Raw genomic sequence first — 18,650 nt, 5'->3', positions numbered from 1 at the left:
CCTTTAAAATATGTTTTATGCAGATGTTTTTTGTTTGGAAATTTATAGTGAATTTTATTTCCTCAGTGGAAAGAAGCCAAAACAATAAAAAAAAGTTTATACGTGATCTATGATTAGGATCTATGACGAGGGTGACACAACTGTCGCCTCACAAGGTCAGAGGCCTGGATTTGATTCCACCCTTAGGTGACTGTGTGGAATTTGCACATTCTCCCCATGTCTGAATGGGTTTCCTCCAGGTGCTCTGGTTTCCCCCCACAGTCCAAAAGTTATGCAGGTTAGATGGATAGTCATAGGAAATGCAGGCTTACAGGGATAGAGTAAGGGTGGGGGAACTGGGTGGGATGCTCTTTAGTATGCACTCGATGGGCTAAATGGTCTGCTTCCACATTGTAGGGATTCTATGATTCTGTGACCAAACACCCGCAGCTTAAGTGATCAAACATTAAGTATCCTTTGTCAATGGCCCACCTCTTTTCAGAACAATGCAGTCTTCTCATGTTTATATGTGGAACAATTAAGCATAGACTATTTCCTTGTATTCATAAAATGTATATACTTACATGGGGAGGGTCCTTTCAGTTTGCCTGGTGGAATCAGGTCTCGTCTGGTTCGTGATAAAAATGCTGATTCAGCAGAGACATTGTTAGTTTTCCCAAGATAAACATTAGAAACCTGTGCAAAGATTTGCAAATAGTAGATTGAAATCCTTCTGCACGTATCAAATGACACATCTATCAACTCCTCCATCTATTATTATGAGCATAGGTAAGGCCGAATGGAATTTTCAACAGTTAACACATTAAAAGTTGTTAAAGGCACTAATGGAAACAACATCGACATACACTTTACATTTATCTATTACGGCAAAATAATTGCAGTGAATCATTCTTCACTATCTTTGTTTTATGGCATTGTGCTAATTTTTTCTGTAAAAATAACACCTTCGCTGGGACAGTAGTTCAGTCAAGTTTTTATTAAGTAAACATGGTCACCTAGAGCTGTTCAGGTTGCATGTTACAAAGTTGCGTATATAGAATGACTGACCCCTTGCCTTTACTTTAATCCAATATTTGCCACATTCTTGGAACATTCCAATTGACTTTGCAATCTGTTTTTTTCTGTGCAGAGCCTGACTCTGTTCAGTCTGTCAAAAGAATGCTGCTCGATTCTGTGGAAATTTCTGTTTACCGATGGAGACACACGATGGGCCAGATTTTCTAAGGTGTGACAATCAGACATGGGACTGGATCAGGATGGGAGGATCATCGGGTTCAGTAGTAGAGGAGGTGCCAGATCCTGTGGGTCGGGTGCGAGAGTGTTGGGGTTTGGTGGTCAGGTGCAGTGGTGGTGGAAAGGGCACCTCAGACCTGGTGGCAGGGAAAGATGGGAGGGGTGGCGGTCAGGTTGTAGGAGGAGGTGAATTCTGACAGTAGGGAGTTTCTGATCCTAGGGTGAGGCCGAGCTGTTAGGTCAAACTCCAGGGGTGGGGGGCGGTTGCTTCTACCAAAGGTGTAGCTGAGAGTGTGTGTGTGTGTCTGCGTGTCTGTGTGGGGTAAGTCTCAGTTGAATAGTCCTTCAGGGATTAGATCAGTAGGCCACCTTTTGCTGAATATTTCCTAACTGCAGTGGAGCCCTCTGAATTCTCATTTAAATGGATAAACGTTCAATTTCTCATTGAGTCAGCCAAGTTGGAGATTCTAGAAAATCCCCATACTCATCGCTGCAGAAATAACTGTCTGACTTTTGGGGAAAGTCAGGCCATTATTTTTGCATTGAGTGAGAGCATCAGCTGTCTTCCAGCCTTCAAAATTTAATGATGTGACTCTGACATAATGCCTTCTAATTTTCCTGGCTCAGTCAACATTCATTGCTAGTCGCCTTTGCCATCTTGAACCGCTACAGGTAGATCCACAATGCCATGAGGGAGGGAGTCCTAGGATTTTGACGCAGCGACAGTGAAGAAATGCTGATATATTTCCAAGTCAGAATGATGAGTGGAGAGAAACATCCAGGTGGTGGTGCTCCCATGCATCAGTTGCCCTTATCCTTCTCAAGATGGTGGCCGTATGGAAAGTGTTGGCTAAGGAGCTTGGTGAATTGCTGCACTTTGCAGATTGGACACACTGCTGTTGGGTAGGGGGGCGGGGGGGCGGTGTGGATGTGTGGAGGGGTTCGTAAATGTGTTGCGGCTTTGTGTTAGACATTGTTCCCTAAAGCACGACTGCAGCAGACATGATTCCAAATGTCAACAATTAAAACAATAACACTCAAAAGGTGTGATAAGTATGGTTATATTTTAGAATCTTCATCCAGAAGTAATAGCCACAATCCATCGTTTACATCCAGTTTGGTGAATAAGGTGCTCTCAGTTAGTTTTTGGGTAAATCTCAATTTTGGTACTTGGTTTAACTGAGTTAATCCAGACAGATTCTTTTCAAACCATTTGGTTTTGGAATCATAACCTAATCTGAATAGCATCTCATTGAGTCAGTGAAATACTCTTAGCATATATTTTTATTTCTTCTTTAACCTTTTCCAAGAGTGAATGAGATACTCTCCTCTCCTCGACTTGTATAGCAAGTTGAGTGAGTATTATCTCACAGGGTGGTGTGGTATTCTATCTTTAATTTCCAAAGTTGGAGGAAAGGTTTAGGGAGTCATCATGAAATGAATGTGCTTACTTTGCATCAGCAATCTCATTAACGTTACAAATTAATCTCAGCTTTAAGCACTTCTTACTACTTCACAGAGCATATTCTGGATTCCAATTCCATGATTTCTCTTTCCATTTATGTGACTCTCATTGTTAGCTGGTCTTCAACTTTCAATGGTGGTCATCAAAGACCTTGTAATCTCATGACAATGATTATTATTTCATTTGTTTAAGCCATTTAAATTTATCCAATAATACCAAAATGCCAACTCCTATATTTAGTTTGAACTCTGTGGGATATCGATTTGTCTCCAAATTTGACACTCCAGGATTTATTTTCAGAATCTTTGGTTTCTCCCAATTTTTCTTTCTGACCTTGCTGGTTTTCAAAATCCCATTGTTTTCCAAGTTTCTACAGTTTAAAATGACAGGGTAATTTAATAATTTTCCAGAATTTGGCAATGTAGATATTCTTCTCATTTGTACAGCTTGTTACCTTTACACTGAAAACATTTCAAAGTATGGTTAATTGCTTCTTTTCCATTTTGGTGGAATATGGTTTTTGTTTGCTTTCTTCTTTGCAGCCTGTGAACTGAGTTACCCCATTCAATTTTTACCGTGGCACAACAGTTTCTCTTGAAAGATCAGCCAGTTCTGTTTTTGAAGTCTTGTTTACCATCCTAAATATGAAGTTGTTCTTGAATCAATTCTGTCTTTCACTCTTCATAAGAGCAATGCTCTGTCAGCATATAAAGTATGGATCTCTCTTTCTCTGGCCTCTCTTTCCTTCTATTAAACTTTGCCTATTCAATAATTACATTTCTACAAACATTGAAATAAGTGTTGAACATCAGTTGTACCTCTCCATGTGATGCTACATGCTCATCAATGCCCTGTCTTGTTAATATGATTCAATGATCATTCATGATCATTCCAACAGTGTACCATAATGTACTGACCTGGTCCTTTGGCCTTACTTCATAGAAGAAATCATAGAATCCTTACAGTGTGGAAACAGGCCATTTGGTCCAACAAATCCAGACTGACCCTCTGAAGAGGAACCCATCTAAATCCATTCCCCTACCTTATTACCCGACATTTACCCTTGACTAATGCACCTAACCTATACATCTCTAAATACTATGGGCAATTTAGCATGGCCAATCCGCCTAATCTGCACATCTTTAGATTGTGGGAGGAAACTGGAACACTGGGAGGAAACCCATGCAGACATGGGGAGAATGTGCAAACTCCACACAGACAGTTGCCTGAGCCTGGAATCAAACCCTGGTCCTTCGCGCTGTGAGGCAGCAGTATAATAATTGTAAAAGTGATACTCCCAAGTTAGATATTGTAAACACACTTGTATCTCTTAAAGCATTTCTATCTATATGGCTGTAAAGCTAAACAACATCTTTACTTGAACAAAAATATTACTTGTTGTTGTTGTCAACACAATGTTTTACACACTCATGTGATAAATATTCAAAAGGAACACTGAAGCAAACCTCAAAGAAATGATGAAGACTGGATTATTTGACACCTCCATTTGGGGTGCATTGTAACAAAGTAGAAGATGCTTCACTCAAGTGGTAGCTTGCTGATGATTGCTCCAACTGCAGTAACCTTTCAAAGATGTTGAGTTGCCTTACTCACATTATACTCATTGGGACCTGGTGTAACGTTTTTAAGATCATCCACTTTCATAGCAATGGGACGCTGGAACATACTGCTGTTCCCCTGATGATAATCGACCTTCGATAAAAATCGAGATGGAATATTGTAAGCATTTGCTCCTGGTGTCTGAGAAATGCTTTTCCGTCCTTGACGGGATGCCTAAACAGAGGGAAAAGATGAAGAGATCTAATTATTGGAACAATCATGGAAAAAAAAGAATAATATCAAAATGTGTCAGCTCATTTCAGGCTCTAAAAATTACATTTAGATTAATCTGGAATTACTTATCATTTCCAATACACAAACCTTGGATGATATATTAATACAGTTTATGTTATTTTTCTGCTTTACAGAGGCTGTTTGCATGAAGATTTAGCCATTTATAGAACAAGTAGCAATCACCAAACAAGGAGTGAACATTTCCGTTGATTTTAGAATTACATTATGAGGAGAAAATGCAATAACTCACTTTGGCTGCAAGTCCACCCATTCCTCTTTTGGAGACTGAGGTGCTGAAAGTTTCGATTGATTTATGAATGTAATCATAGGAACCTGGTCCTGGGTTTTCACTCTGTAAAAGAAAGTCTGTGTAAATACTTACTGATCCAAACAAAAGGACATGTTATTACTGCATTCATTGATAATCACCACCATGACAGGGATTTCTTTAATTCATTCATGAGATATGGGCACTTATTCCCCATCCCTAACTGGTGAGCTGCCTTTGTGAACAGCAGCAGTCTTGGAGAGAGGAAATTCTAGAAATTTGACTCACTGACAATCCTCTTATGCCAGGTTGACTGGTGACATGGATAGAAATTGGAGAAGAGATTATTCTCACATGACATACTGCCCTTGTCCAACTATTTGATGGAGATTACAGGTTTGAAAGCTGCCGTTGCTGAAGCCTTGGTGAGATGCGGCAGTGAATCTTATAAATGATATATGATTCAACCACGGTGTGCTGGTGGTGGGGCACGTGAGTGTTTAAGGTTGGTGATAGTCTGCACATCAAGTACTATTTTATTCTGGATGGTGTTGAACTTCTTGTGTCAATTGAGCTGTGCTTATCCAGCTCCTGGATAAATCAAACTTCTGGTATATGCCTGTAGATAGAGGACAGACTTTGAGGAGTCAACAGGTGAGTTGCTCACCATGGAATTACTAGTTTCAGGCATGCCCTGTAACTAAAATATTTATATGGCTGACTCAATCAGTTTACGGTCAGTGGTGATTCCTAGGATATTGCTAGTGGCGTTTCACCAATGCCAATACCACCGAATGTCAAAGACGCTCTATTGTCGGAGACTGTCAACACCTGGAAATTATCTGGCATGAAGGTTACCTGAGACTTATTAACCCAGACCTAAATAGTGTCCAACTCTTGTTGTATGCAGGTGTGGACCAATGTATTGTGAATGATGCTGAACACTGTGCAAAAATCAACAAACATCCTCATTTCGGTGTTTATGATGGAAGACATGTTGTTGATAAAGCAGCTGGAGATGTTTGGGCCTAGGACATTAACCTAAGGAACTCCTGCAGTGATGTCTTAGGGTTGAGATGATAGGCCTCTGTCAACCACAACCATCTTTGTGCTAGGTATGATTCCAACTAATGGAGAGTTTTCCCCTTGTGTCACATTGACTTAAATTTTCCCAAGGCTCCTTCTCCTATAATACCAGTCCTGAAGAAGGGTCATTGAAATATTAACTCTGCTTTCTGTTCTTGGTTGCTGCCTAACCTGCTTGGTTTCCCTAGCAATTTTTGATTATGTTCCAGATCTCCAGCATTCACATTTCTTGGCTGTATTAGTCCTTCATACCACATGAAATGCTGCCTCAATGCCAAGTCATTCTCACTTCTTCTCTAAAATTTATCACATTAGTCCAAATTTGGACTAAAGTTACCATGGTATTTGGCACCACACAATTCTGGCAGAACTGAAACTGAGCATCCATGAACCGCTTATTAAATTGATGATTTCAGGTGAAGTGGAAGCAAATGGAAAAATATTGTCAGAGATGATGGTGTGGTGGTTATGTCAGCAGATTCATAACCCACAGCTCATGACCTTAAAGGGAAGAGTACACTGGTAAGCAAGTCCCATTATTCCTTGATCCACCACAAATGCATAAATGATCAACTGAATTACCAAGATGGTTAAGTTGCCTGACTTTTACTGCTCTCGAAGGGAAAAGGAACTCACTTAATAGCTTCCATTAATAAACAAGAAAACAAAAATTATAAACAAACTCATTCCTTAATATGTAGCAAAATGGATTATTAATTGCTGCTATAAAAACTTAGTCAGTACTTACTGTATCCAAACACACCACATTCATTCACAAATAGGGCAGACAAGATCAGAAAAATCACATAACTTCACTCTGGTGGCTTGTACTCTGAATTGACAGAATTTGTGACTTTTTCACCCATGATACTCTGTGAATTAAGAGTCCAAATCAAAATGGTGAAATTATGTGATTTGCTCACAGCTCTTATGTTTTTAGCTGACGCTATCACATTGTTGTCAACTGTAGAAAATTCTTTATTTCATGGTTGGTTAGTTGGACCTAGGCCTCATTTGACAGACAAGTTTTTCTTTTTGATTTGACTTGACTGATTTATTATAATTGTCACATGTACCTAAGTACAGTGAAACATTTTGCTTGAACAGAGGGAGGAATACAAAGTTACAGCTGCAAAGAAGGTTCACAAAAACAAGATCAACATTGGGTTTGAAATTTGAGAGGTCCATTCAGAAATCTAATAACAGTGGGGAAGAAGCTGTTTGTGAACTTATTGGTACGTGTGTTTAAGCTTTTGTATCTTCTGCCTGAATTTGGAAGAGAGTATAACTGGGTGGAGGTTTTCCTCTACTTATGGGGGGTCACAGGGAGAGTGAGAGTCAGAGTGAGGAGTGTGTGGTGTGTGTGAGAGAGAGAGAGACTTGTGTTTGCTTGCAGGTTTTCTGAAGGTCTTCATGCAACTGCCTTCTCACATTCTGTGACAAACTGCCACTTTAAAAAGTCTGTTGGTATACAGTTTCCTTTTCAAATGAAAGGCACCTGATGTCACAAAAGCAAAACATCCTGTTTCTCTACAAGTTACATTTCATCATATAACCAATAAGGGAACACCATACAGTTCCACCTTTAATCTCTGAGCTGTTAAAAAAGAGTTCATTCTCTGTAAGATGTCAGAACTTCATTTTTTTCTCAGTTTGTGCTTTCAAATATAAAGCCTGGACAAGACACAAGTTCAGTCCTAACATTGCAGTTGGTGAAATTTACATTCAGTCAATAAATCTGGCATGTAAAGCTAATCTCAGTAAAGGTGCCATGAAAGTACCATCGATTGTTGTACAAAAAGATCACTTTGTTCACTTTAGGGAGGGAAATCTGCCGTCCTTACCTAGACTGGCCTACGTATGATTGCAGACCCATAGCAATATGATTGACTTTTAATTGCCTTATGAAAAAGCCTAGCGGACCACTCAGTTCAAGGGTAATCAGAGATCAGAAACAAAACTTGGCCTTCCCAGGGACACCCACATCCCATGGCAGAATATAAAAAGGTGTGCAATGCTCTCAAACATAGAAATGAATAAAGAGAATTGCTCTTTACTAAAAATGTTGATATTTACAGCTGATGAACAATCAGGTGAAATGAAATATGCCTTCATTTGATTAGTTAACTTCCGACAGGACTTTATCAAAAAATAAAAATAATTTCTTAGATAGCATCTATGAGATGATGCAAGGGACTTATGGTACAGTGGTAGTGGACCTGCGTCTGGGCTAGAAAATCTGTGTTCAAATCCCACTTGCCCCAAAGCTGGTTTGCAACATGTCCCACCAGGTTGATTAAACAATAAGACAGTGCAGCAATTTTTCAAAGTTGTAAATCACAATGACAAAAGCAGCAGCTGAAAACTAAAAGTAATCTGCAACAGAAATGAAAAGTAACAAATAGAGGACTGATTAAAAGCAAGTATTTTACATTAACTGATTTATTTTAATGCACACATGTCAAAAAATAGTTGAGAGCATGGAATACAGCAAAGGTTCTGAAAACATCTGGGTCATAGTGCTGAAGATCTCTACTGAATAACTAATTACTCCATTAACAAAGCTAATCCAGTGCAGTGACAATATTGGTATCTGTCCGACAATGTGAAAAATTGCCCAGGAATGTCTCGACTCCATTCTTTGAATGTTCCCCTTATTGACTCTGAACCTCTACAAATTCAAATTAGTTCAAAAGGAAGCTACCTAAATCCTGGCCCAAAATGAATTGTGCTGGCTAGCATTATCATCTTCACTAATCTATGTTTCCTGTCACAACTTTTTTTTATCTTTGCATTACAATTTCTTCATGGCCTTTCCATCGCTATTAGTGGATACTTCCCAATCCTAAGGGGGTGGATATGAAGCCAGGAAGAGGCAGGTATGAAATATTAATGCTAGGGCAGTAGGCCATCGCATTCTCAATTCTGAGCGATTTTCCCAGAGGTGGGTCATCACTGGCAGAAGCTAACCATCAAACAGTAGCAGGTAGCCAATTAACAAATTTAGCTGCCCATTTATGGGCTGACTGGAAATACCATGAGGATCTTACAACATCTCATGCCATCTGGCATGTGCCTGGATGAGTTGTACTGGAGGCTCCTGCTCCCTCCTGCAGCAGCATTGCCCACTTCCAGCAGTGACTTGTGTCCTTCCAAGGCTGCAGGCCTTCTCATTGGAAGAAACTTACTGTTCTTAATTGGGTGGTGGGCCCAGAGCTGGCCTTGAATGGGTCACTTCTCAAAAGATGTCCCAGACTGGCATAATGACACCAAGTATGGAGTTTGAATCTGTCAATAGTTGCAACTCTTAAGTATTTTTAATATATTCCATCCTAGGTATCTAACCTCTCACAGTCTTATATTCCTCCTGATATCCTTTAGTCCTCTAACTCTACCCTTTTTATACATCCTCCACCACTACCTTTAGTGATTGCTACATCAGTGCTCTCAGATCCCTCAGTTTCCCTCCCACAGTTAGTCACTTTAGCTACAAGGGAGTACATGGTCACCTTACCGTTCCTAGCGTGCACATGTTTATTTTGAAGTTAATTTATCAAGGACACATCCATTCTGCAAGTTTCTTAATCTCTTCAAAGAATTCATTGAAATTCCCCTCTAGATTAAGTACAGTCATATGCAAAATTTGGAATTTCAATTCTCAGGTCCAAAACATTTCAATTAATATTGAACAATCATGGTCCCAGCATCAACATTGCATTTCTCCATTTTCTAACATTTTCCCTGTCTGAGGAACTATCTTATTCTGTGTTTTCTCTTTTGCAGTGAACTTGCTATCCATTCCATTAGTTGTCACCCAACTCCATTTGTTCGTATCTTAGTCCTTAGTCCACTAATGTAGCAAGTTATGAAAGGCCTTTTAAAAATCCAAATACATATCATCAACTACACTACCTTAATCTCTCCTTTTGGTTAGTTATGCAAATAATTCAATAATGTTGATTACACAAAACCTTCCTTTTTGGTATTTGCTTTATTTTTTGGTTTCTACATTTTTCTATTACACTTTGAGTAACAATTATGTTAACTTTGTGCAGCTGATCACAAAGTTAATTGGTTTATAGCCTCCCCAGGCTTATTCTATTTCCTGCCCTATGCCAAGCATGTTGTTGGAGAAGCAAAGCAGACAAGTGGCAAATATTCTATTACATTAGATTAGATTAGATTAGATTACTTGCAGTGTGGAAACAGGCCCTTCGGCCCAACAAGTCCACACCGACCCGCTGAAGTGCAACCCTCCCATTCCCCTACATTTACCCCTTTTACCTAACACTATGGCAATTTAGCATGGCCAATTCACCTCACCTGCACATCTTTGGACTGTGGGAGGAAACCGGAGCACCCGGAGGAAACCCATGCAGACACGGGGAGAACGTGCAAACTCCACACAGTCAGTCACCTGAGTCGGGAATTGAACCCAGGTCTCTGGCGCTGTGAGGCAGCAGTGCTAACCACTGTGCCACCGCGGTTGTAACTTATAGGTGGTTGAAGAATGTTGGAAAGTCAGAATGTGAGTTAATTACTAGCAGTAACCAAACTGCCCAGTCTGGATATTTTTTTGAATACTCCTGTGGACATCATTGATTTGGAGGAGGATTGGGAATTCATGTGGATGGAACAAAGGCATGTACAATCACAACCTCAGGCATTTGGTATCCACCCATACATGATCAAGGAGCTGTATGTAATGTCTAGGCACACCTACTTGGGTATTTCTGAAGAAAGCTTAGTCATTTATGTTTCATAAGTGTGGCTGTCATAGAGGTGCTGTCTCCTACAGCTTCTAGACAAATTACAGCATAGAACAGCTTTGCAAATATTACCTCACCACTGAATTGCATTTTCATTCCACTATCCCTTCATGTCACCATGAAGACATTTGCTAATTTAGCCAGTTCTCTGTGTACGAATATATTCAATACATGATAGCAGCATTGTTTAGTAGAGAATGTAATGACCTCTGAAAGTATACATTAACACAAGAAGTCAGAGAACGTTTACCAATAACAATTTGAAAGTAGATTGATTTGGTCAACTTTGCCCTTAACCATAATCTCATGGCTTTGATTTGGTCAACTTTGCCCTTGATCATAATTTCACGGCTTCAATGAATAGAAAAGCATTCCATATTCATATTCCAGCAGTTGTGGACAAGGGAAGGTGGTCTTGTGACACAGCTGGTAGTGCCTCTGCTTCTGACCCTGAAGTTTCAGTTTAATACCCACTATAAGACCCGACAGTCATAGAAATTGTGTTAATAATGTGGCCAAGTAAGCTATCAACTTGTACATGCTTGGTGATATGAATGCGAGAGTCTACTGGTCAGAACTGCTTAATATTTATTGGCACTGCCCAAGTTAATGCATTTGGTGACAAGCTATCAATATGTTCCAGGGGAAAAACAAGTTATACAAATAGTGGCCAGATGTCCATTGTCTGCTGCATGTCTCATTACATATGGGAAGCTTTTAAGTTTAATCTTGGACAACTGAACAGTGAATGGCCTGGACAGAGTAGATTTTGGGAAGATGTTTCCTTTGGTAGGAGATAATAGGACTCGATGGCACAGCCTTAGAGTAAAGGGAAGACCTTTTAGAATGGATATAAGGAGAAATTTCTTCAGCCAGAGAGTGGTGAATCTATGAAATTCATTGCCACAGAAGCCTGGTAACTGAGTAATTTTAATTTTAAGACTGAGATAAATAGGTTGTTGAGGATCAAGGTTTATGGGGAGAAAGTGGGAGAATCAGTTTGAGAAACTTATCAGCCATGGTTGAAAGATGGAGCAGATTCGATGGGCTGAATCACTTAATTTCTGCTCCCACGTCTTCTGGTCTTATGGTATACAAAGATTGAATTATATAAACAAATGTGTGCTGCCCTGAAAATAATCATTTTGAGTGATTAAGTTTTGGTAATATTATTTGCAGGATTAGACAAACTGAAATATTGGATTCAATGGAACCAGGGATATCCACTGTAGCCATGGTTGCCACAATTGTACAGAATAATGTACCTCTATCAGTAACACACTCACTTGCATATCACAAGGCTCCAGGTTCAAGTCCCAATGCAGGATATGAGTACAAAAAATCAAGTCTGGCATTAACAGTGCAGAATGGGGGGAAGGAGTGCAATGTTGGAGTTACCATCTTCTATCTTCCCAATCAGGTAGACTTAAAAGATCCCATAGCAATATTTCAGGGATGAGGGTGGATGTCACTACATTAGTAATTTCTGAAGAAATGGGTTCAAATCCCATCCCAACAAGTGGTGGAATTTAAATCTATTTAACAAAATTGATACTGAAAGGCAACGTCTATTATGGTGACCACAAAATTCTCACAAATTGTCATAAAAACCCATCTCTTACACTCATGTCGTTTAGGAAAGAAAATCTATAATCATTGCCTTGCCTGGCCTACATGTGACTCTGGATTCTCAGTGATCTTTACTGACTCTGAAATGGCTTATTTAACAAAATCTGACAGCAACTTTAGCGGTCAATATAACATCAGTTACACCATTTTTAAATAATTTCTCTCTTCAGGTCACAGGGTCATCTTTGGTGTGCCCTACATTCCAAACTTGGTTCCCTGCTTTTCTTATCCACATACCGCCACCCTCAGTAACACCATGGACGACTGATACATAAACACTATTTAAATTCCACCATATATAATAAAGGCTGCCAGTTTGGTGCTAATTTGCAAACATAGTGCCGTGGATGTAGGTTTGCTCGCTGAGCTGGAAGGCTCATTTTCAGACATTTCAACACCATACAAGGTAACATCTTCAGTGAGCCTCTGGATGAAGCACTGATGATTTCTGCTTTCCAGTTATATGTTTGGGTTTCTTTGGGTTGATTATGTCATTTCCTGTGGTTTCTATGGAGATGTCATTTCCTGTTCTTTTTCTCAGGGGGTGGAAAATCAGGTCCAAGTCAATGTGTTTGTTGATAGACATCCGGTTGGAATGCTATGCTTCTAGGTATTTGCGTGCATGTCTCTGTTTGGCTTGTCCTAGAATGGATGTGTTGTCCCAGTCGAAGTGGTGTCCTTCTTCATCTGTATTTAAGGATACTAGTGAGAGAGAATCATGTCGTTTTCTGGGGAGTTGATGTTCATGTATCCTGGTGGCTAGTTTTCTGCCTGTTTGGACTACAAAGTTGAGGACATCACACCCATGGTACCTAACAGAGCAGTGGAAACTGGTAGAACCAAACAGAGGAGGGTAGAGTGAGGCTAGTAGGAAATCTCAGTGGGAGGGAGAGACAGCAGACAGGACGTGTGAGCTAAAAGGAAGGAAGGACAGCAAATGGAAAACTGGCAAACTGAATAGAGGAATACATAACATTTTCAGCAAAAGCTTAGCATATTTAGGAGCAGAGTTTTCTCTTTCACTTGCAAACACTGCCTGCTCCCAGTCTGGATAGCTCACAGGATCACAAACTATATCAAAAAAATATGTTCCCTTCCTTCGTTCCACCTGTGGTTGGTTTTGCCATCCAGTGGTTTATCGCAGTGTTATGGACTAGGCCAGACCACTCAAAGCATTCTTAAACACGCAGCCCAGACCATAACTTTGTAATTTGTTTCGGTCAGAGTATAGTAAAAATTACCCAGAGTAAGTTAGCTGGGTTGGCTACCAGGTTTTAAAACAGACAAAAATTTATTCACAAAATTACACAATGAAACACAAAGAACAGAATAAAGAACCCCTACAGAACTCATTCTATCCAAACTGGACTTAATTATGCTGTTCCAAATATACACAACAGTCCCAATAAGCAAACCCCCTTAAAAGAAAACAGTAAAAATGGGTTGAAGTTAGAAGGGCCGAAGGTGAGAGTTTTTGCAGGCTGTCCACACATAGCTCACTGTTAAATTCTCACTAGTTCTGGTCTGATCTGCTCATCTAGAGAGCTGACCACTTCCCTTTCATTATTCAGGTCACTTCTAAAACATGACCACTCTGGCCTGAAGTTTCATCTATTTACATATAAACAAAAAGGACTGTCAATACTCTTTAATCTCTGTACTAAACCAGTCTAATCAGAACAGGGAGCTGTTTACGACCTCTCTGAAAAAAAAGAGAAAAGGAACAGCTTTTAGAAAAATGTGAGCAGCTTTGTGACACCTTCCTCCTTAAAAGCAAAACCATTGATATCAAAAGATGGTTTTGTTTTTAAGACCCTTTAAAAACAAGCTGTTTAGTAGTCTATACATTATACTAACTATAAACATGCAAATATGCACAACCACATGCAAATTCAAGCTGTGGCACACCAGCCACCGAACGCCTCTGTATCTCATTCAAGTCTCGATACCACGTCAGCAATCACGTTTTTGCAACCTGCCACCTGCACAATTGTCAAATTGAATAGCTGCAACAACAAGCCCCATCTAAACAGCCTGGCAATTTTGCACTCAAATTTTCCCACAAATGTCAATGGGCTGTGATCAGTGTATACGATTGTCTCAGATACATTGCTGGGAATATAAACACTGAAATGTTGTAAGGCCAGCACCAAGCTTAAAGTCTCTTTCTCCACCGTTGATTATTTCTGTTGATGAACGTTTAACTTCCTGGAAAAATATCCAATGGGTCTTTCTATTCCTTCGTCATCCTCCTGCAGGAGCACCGCTCCGACACCCACATCACTGGAATTGATAGCCACCTTGAAAGGCTTGGTGTAATCGGTATGGTTAATACTAGGGCAGTGGTTAACAGAGTTTAGGCTGTCAAATGCTTTTTGACAGTCTGCTGTCCACTGAAACTTCTTGCCCTTTTTTAACAATTCAGTGAGGGGTGCAGCCACACTGCTAAAGTTTGGCACAAACTTTTGATAAAATCCACTCAATCCCAGGAACCATAGTACTGCTTTTATCATTGACGGTGTGGGAAATTCCCCAATTACTTTCATTTTCGCATCCCGTGGGGCCATTTGTCTATGCCCAATAACATGGTCGAGGAAGGTGATTTAGGCTTTAGCAAAATCACTTTTAGCTCAGTTTCACCACCAAACCAGCCTTCCGAAGTCAATCGACCAAGTCCAATAAATGCTGTAAATGTTCCTTCAATAATTGATTAAAAATCACCAGGTCATCAATATACACCACACAGTTGGGTAATCCAGCAATGACCTTATTAGTCAGTCTCTGAAATGTGGCTGGAGCATTTTTCATACCGAATGGCATGACTTTGAACTGATATAGTCCATTTGGCGTTAGGAAAACCGAAATTGCCTTTGCTCTCTCTGACAGAGGTACTTGCCAGTAGCTTCTGAGCAAGACCAACTTAGAAATACGAGTTGCTTATCTCACTTTTTTGACACAGTCGTCCAACTGTGGAATTGGATATGCATCAGTCTTTGTAACGGCGTTGCCTTTGCGATAGTCCACACTTAATTGTTGGGTACCATTTGGCTTTGGCACCATGACTATGGGTCTGCTCCAATCACTGTAACTCACTTCAATTATGCCATCTTGGAGCATGTGCTCTAACTTATCTGAACTTGTGTCAACGTTAGAGGGTTATTCTTAATCGGAATAGCATCTCCTATCTCTACGTCATGCACAATAAGGTTAGTACTTCCCAGCTTATTTCCCGATATCTCCCCACATGATTGTAATAATTCTTTCAAGTCATTTCAATTTTCCTCTGGAAGGTAAATCAATAATTTATCCCAATTGTTGACAACTTCCTCATTGTCCAATTTGATTTGAGGAATGTCCAATTCAGAATCCTCTGAGCTTGGTTCTTCCTTCTGTGCTGTAATTATTAACACCTTCTCCTCTTGCTTTCCTTCCCTATCAAAATACCTTTTGAGCATATTCACATGACACACTCTGTGGGATTTCTTCCTGTCTGGAGTCCTTATCAAGTAGTTCACCTCACTCAATTTCCTCTCGAGTTGATACGGTCCACTAAACCTTGCTTTTAAAGGCTCACCTGTTACTGGAAGTAACACCAATACCTTATCCGCAATTCCAAAACTGCGAATTTGTGATTTCTTATCCGCTTCCTGTTTCATTGAATGCTGTGATACTTTTAAATGCTGTCTAGCCAACTCACCAGCTCTATTTAATCATTCTCTAAAATTTTACACATTGTCCAAATGGGTGGTCTCTAAATTCTGACTTAGTAATTTCTCCGTCATCAATTTTAATGGTCCCCTTACATCGTGCCCAAAGATTAATTCAAATGGACTGAATTTGGTCGAGTCATTCGGTGCATTTCTGATCGCAAAAAGTACAAACAGAATTCCCTTATCCCAATCATCTGGGTAATCCTGACTATAAGCCCTCAACAAGGTCTTTAGTGTTTGATGCCATCTCGCTTACACTCCCTGTGATTCTGGATGGTACGCAGTAGATTTGAATTGCTTTATTCCCAAGTTATCCATCACCTCTTTGAATAGTTTGGATGTGAAGTTTGATCCTTGATCTGACTGGATCTCTATTGGTAATCCACATCGAGTAAAAAAATTAAATAATTTTCCTACAACCCTTTTGGCTGTGATGTTGCGTAATGGAATTGCCTCTGGAAATCTAGTTGACACATCCACTATTGTTAATAAATACATATTCCCACTTTTTGTTTGAGGTAGGGGACCTACGCAATCAAATCAAGACTCTTGTGGAATGTTCCTCAAATGCTGAAATAGGTATTAAAGGAGCAGGTTTCATTACTGCCTGTGGCTTTCCGATTAGCTGACATGTATGACACGTCTGACAAAATTCAACTACATCTTTGTGTAGTCCAGGCCAGTAAAAATGTCTTCGTATTTTAGCTTGTGTTTTCCTCACCCCTAAATGACCTCCAAGTGGTAGTTCATGCACCACCTGCAGTACCTCCTTTCCATATCCTCCTGGCAAAACAATTTGATGAATCTCTGGCCATTTCTCACCTGCTTGACTGTGTGATGGTCTCCATTTCTTCATGAAGACATCATTTGTCAAGTAATAACACACAAGAATGCATTCACTCTTCTTCTCTGTAAATGCCTTTTATTTAACTGTTTTAAATTCTCACCTTTCTGCTGTAACTCGATCAGCTTGGCAGAGCTAAAGATACTTACATGTTTACCTATTTGTTCCTGCTCTGTCCTACTTATCTGATCAAAAAAGTCTCACATAAAGCTACTTCAGCTTCCTGACCTGTGCCTTTTGATCTCTCCTGCTTCACCTTGTGCCTCTGTGATTTTGTGATCACACAATCTGGGAAAATTCCTGGATAAACATTCTTCATTTCTTCAGTTTCCCGTGTCTCCAGTGGTTTTTCAACTAGAGTAGGCAGCATGCGTCCCGGTGAATCAGCTATATCATTTTCAAGGACAAATGATATTCCTGGAGCTGACAATTTGTCCAGTACTCCTACCACAAATTCTCCACTCTTCTCTGGACTCTCCAGCCTCACTTTACATAATTAAGCACTTTTTGTCTCACCATGAATTCCTGTTACCAGTACTTTCTCTGGAATAAACCCTCAGTACTGCATAACTCTTCATCCTTCAGCATTACAGACTGAGAGGATCCTGTGTCCTTTAATATTGTAACCTCTTTACCTACTCCTTCTGGCCTATGTGAATAAACTTTACTCTTGCATGTATATTTTTTAAGCAGATCTGACACTTCCTTCTTAATCAACCTCTGATCATCGTGTACACTCTGAGGCAGTTGTCTAACTTCCCTTGTGCATTTTGTTATTAGTCCAACAAAACTTCCAGGGTTGCCCGGTTTTCCTACATCTGGCTTTCTCCACGCCCACCAACACTGTTTTCATGTGGCTCACTTTATTACAATGAAAACACTGCAGAATTTTAACTTCTTTGTCCCCGTCAAGGGTTTCTTTTTCACCTGTGCTAAGTTATCGCTACGATCTTCCCTGAGCTCTACCTTTCCCTTTTCACGTGAGGATTTCTCTTTGCCCCAATTTCTATACCTCATGGACTGAAATAGATTCTGGAAGCCAAACCGAGTTTTATGGACCAGTTCATAATCATCAGCCACTTCAGCTGCTAACCTTGCCATACTAAGTCTCTGCTCTTCCACGAGTTTGCACTACTTCCTCGCTAAGGTTACCTTCAGCCTTTATCTCCAGCATTTTAAGCTGACTTTCCTATTTAACGGTCAAGTTCTGAAGTTCAAATGTGCTCTCTGTTTCTCTCTGTTCTGCTGCTCTCTCTTCTTCTCTCTCTTCTGCTTTTAATCGTAACTCAAACTGTCTCATTTCTGCTGCCCTTTGCTTATCACTCGCCTCTAACTCAAGCGGTTTCATTTGCAATTGAATTCTTGCCATCTCTATACATTCTGATAGTTTCTCCAGCAAGTTTAAATGCTGAGCTACTGCTGTAATTATTTCTTTTCCACACAGAAGCGGGCAGGTCTAATCCTAACTGGTCTGCTAATTCCTGCAGTTTGGTCTTATTCACCTTTTGCAAAACTTCCAAAGTCACCCAATCCATTTCCAGAAAACCCCTGGTGACAGAAAGAGCCATTATTATCCCAAGCTTTGTCTACCCAACCAAACCAACACCTGAAATAAAGACACTAGCACCTACCACTTGCTGTTTAAAATCCTGCAAAGAGCCCCAGTCTGTTATGGACTAGGCCAGACCACTCAAATCATTATTAAGCAAGCAGACCAGACCATAACATTGCAATTTGTTTTGATAAGTGCACAGTGAAAATTACCCAGAGTAAGTTAGCTGGGTTGACTACC

At 40.0% G+C, this 18,650-nt stretch overlaps 1 protein-coding gene across 4 annotated transcripts in view; it reads right to left on the bottom strand.

Moving 5' to 3' along the window:
- The window catches only part of stpg1 (sperm-tail PG-rich repeat containing 1), a 127,651-nt gene that overhangs the window by 18,552 nt on the left and 90,449 nt on the right, over positions 1 to 18,650 (bottom strand). For all 4 annotated transcript variants that reach the window (XM_043717681.1, XM_043717678.1, XM_043717679.1 and 1 more), the window contains 3 exons: positions 4,803 to 4,904; positions 4,313 to 4,492; positions 564 to 675 (listed from right to left, as the gene is read on the bottom strand). In XM_043717681.1, coding sequence (XP_043573616.1) covers positions 564 to 675; positions 4,313 to 4,492; positions 4,803 to 4,904 — 394 coding nt within the window. The remainder of the gene's footprint in view (positions 1 to 563; positions 676 to 4,312; positions 4,493 to 4,802; positions 4,905 to 18,650) is intronic.

Source organism: Chiloscyllium plagiosum, chromosome 27 (genome assembly GCF_004010195.1).
Source record: "Chiloscyllium plagiosum isolate BGI_BamShark_2017 chromosome 27, ASM401019v2, whole genome shotgun sequence".
Taxonomy (NCBI): domain Eukaryota; kingdom Metazoa; phylum Chordata; class Chondrichthyes; order Orectolobiformes; family Hemiscylliidae; genus Chiloscyllium; species Chiloscyllium plagiosum.
Note: the sequence above shows the minus strand (reverse complement) of the source record. Positions and strands in the feature narration are given on the sequence as shown.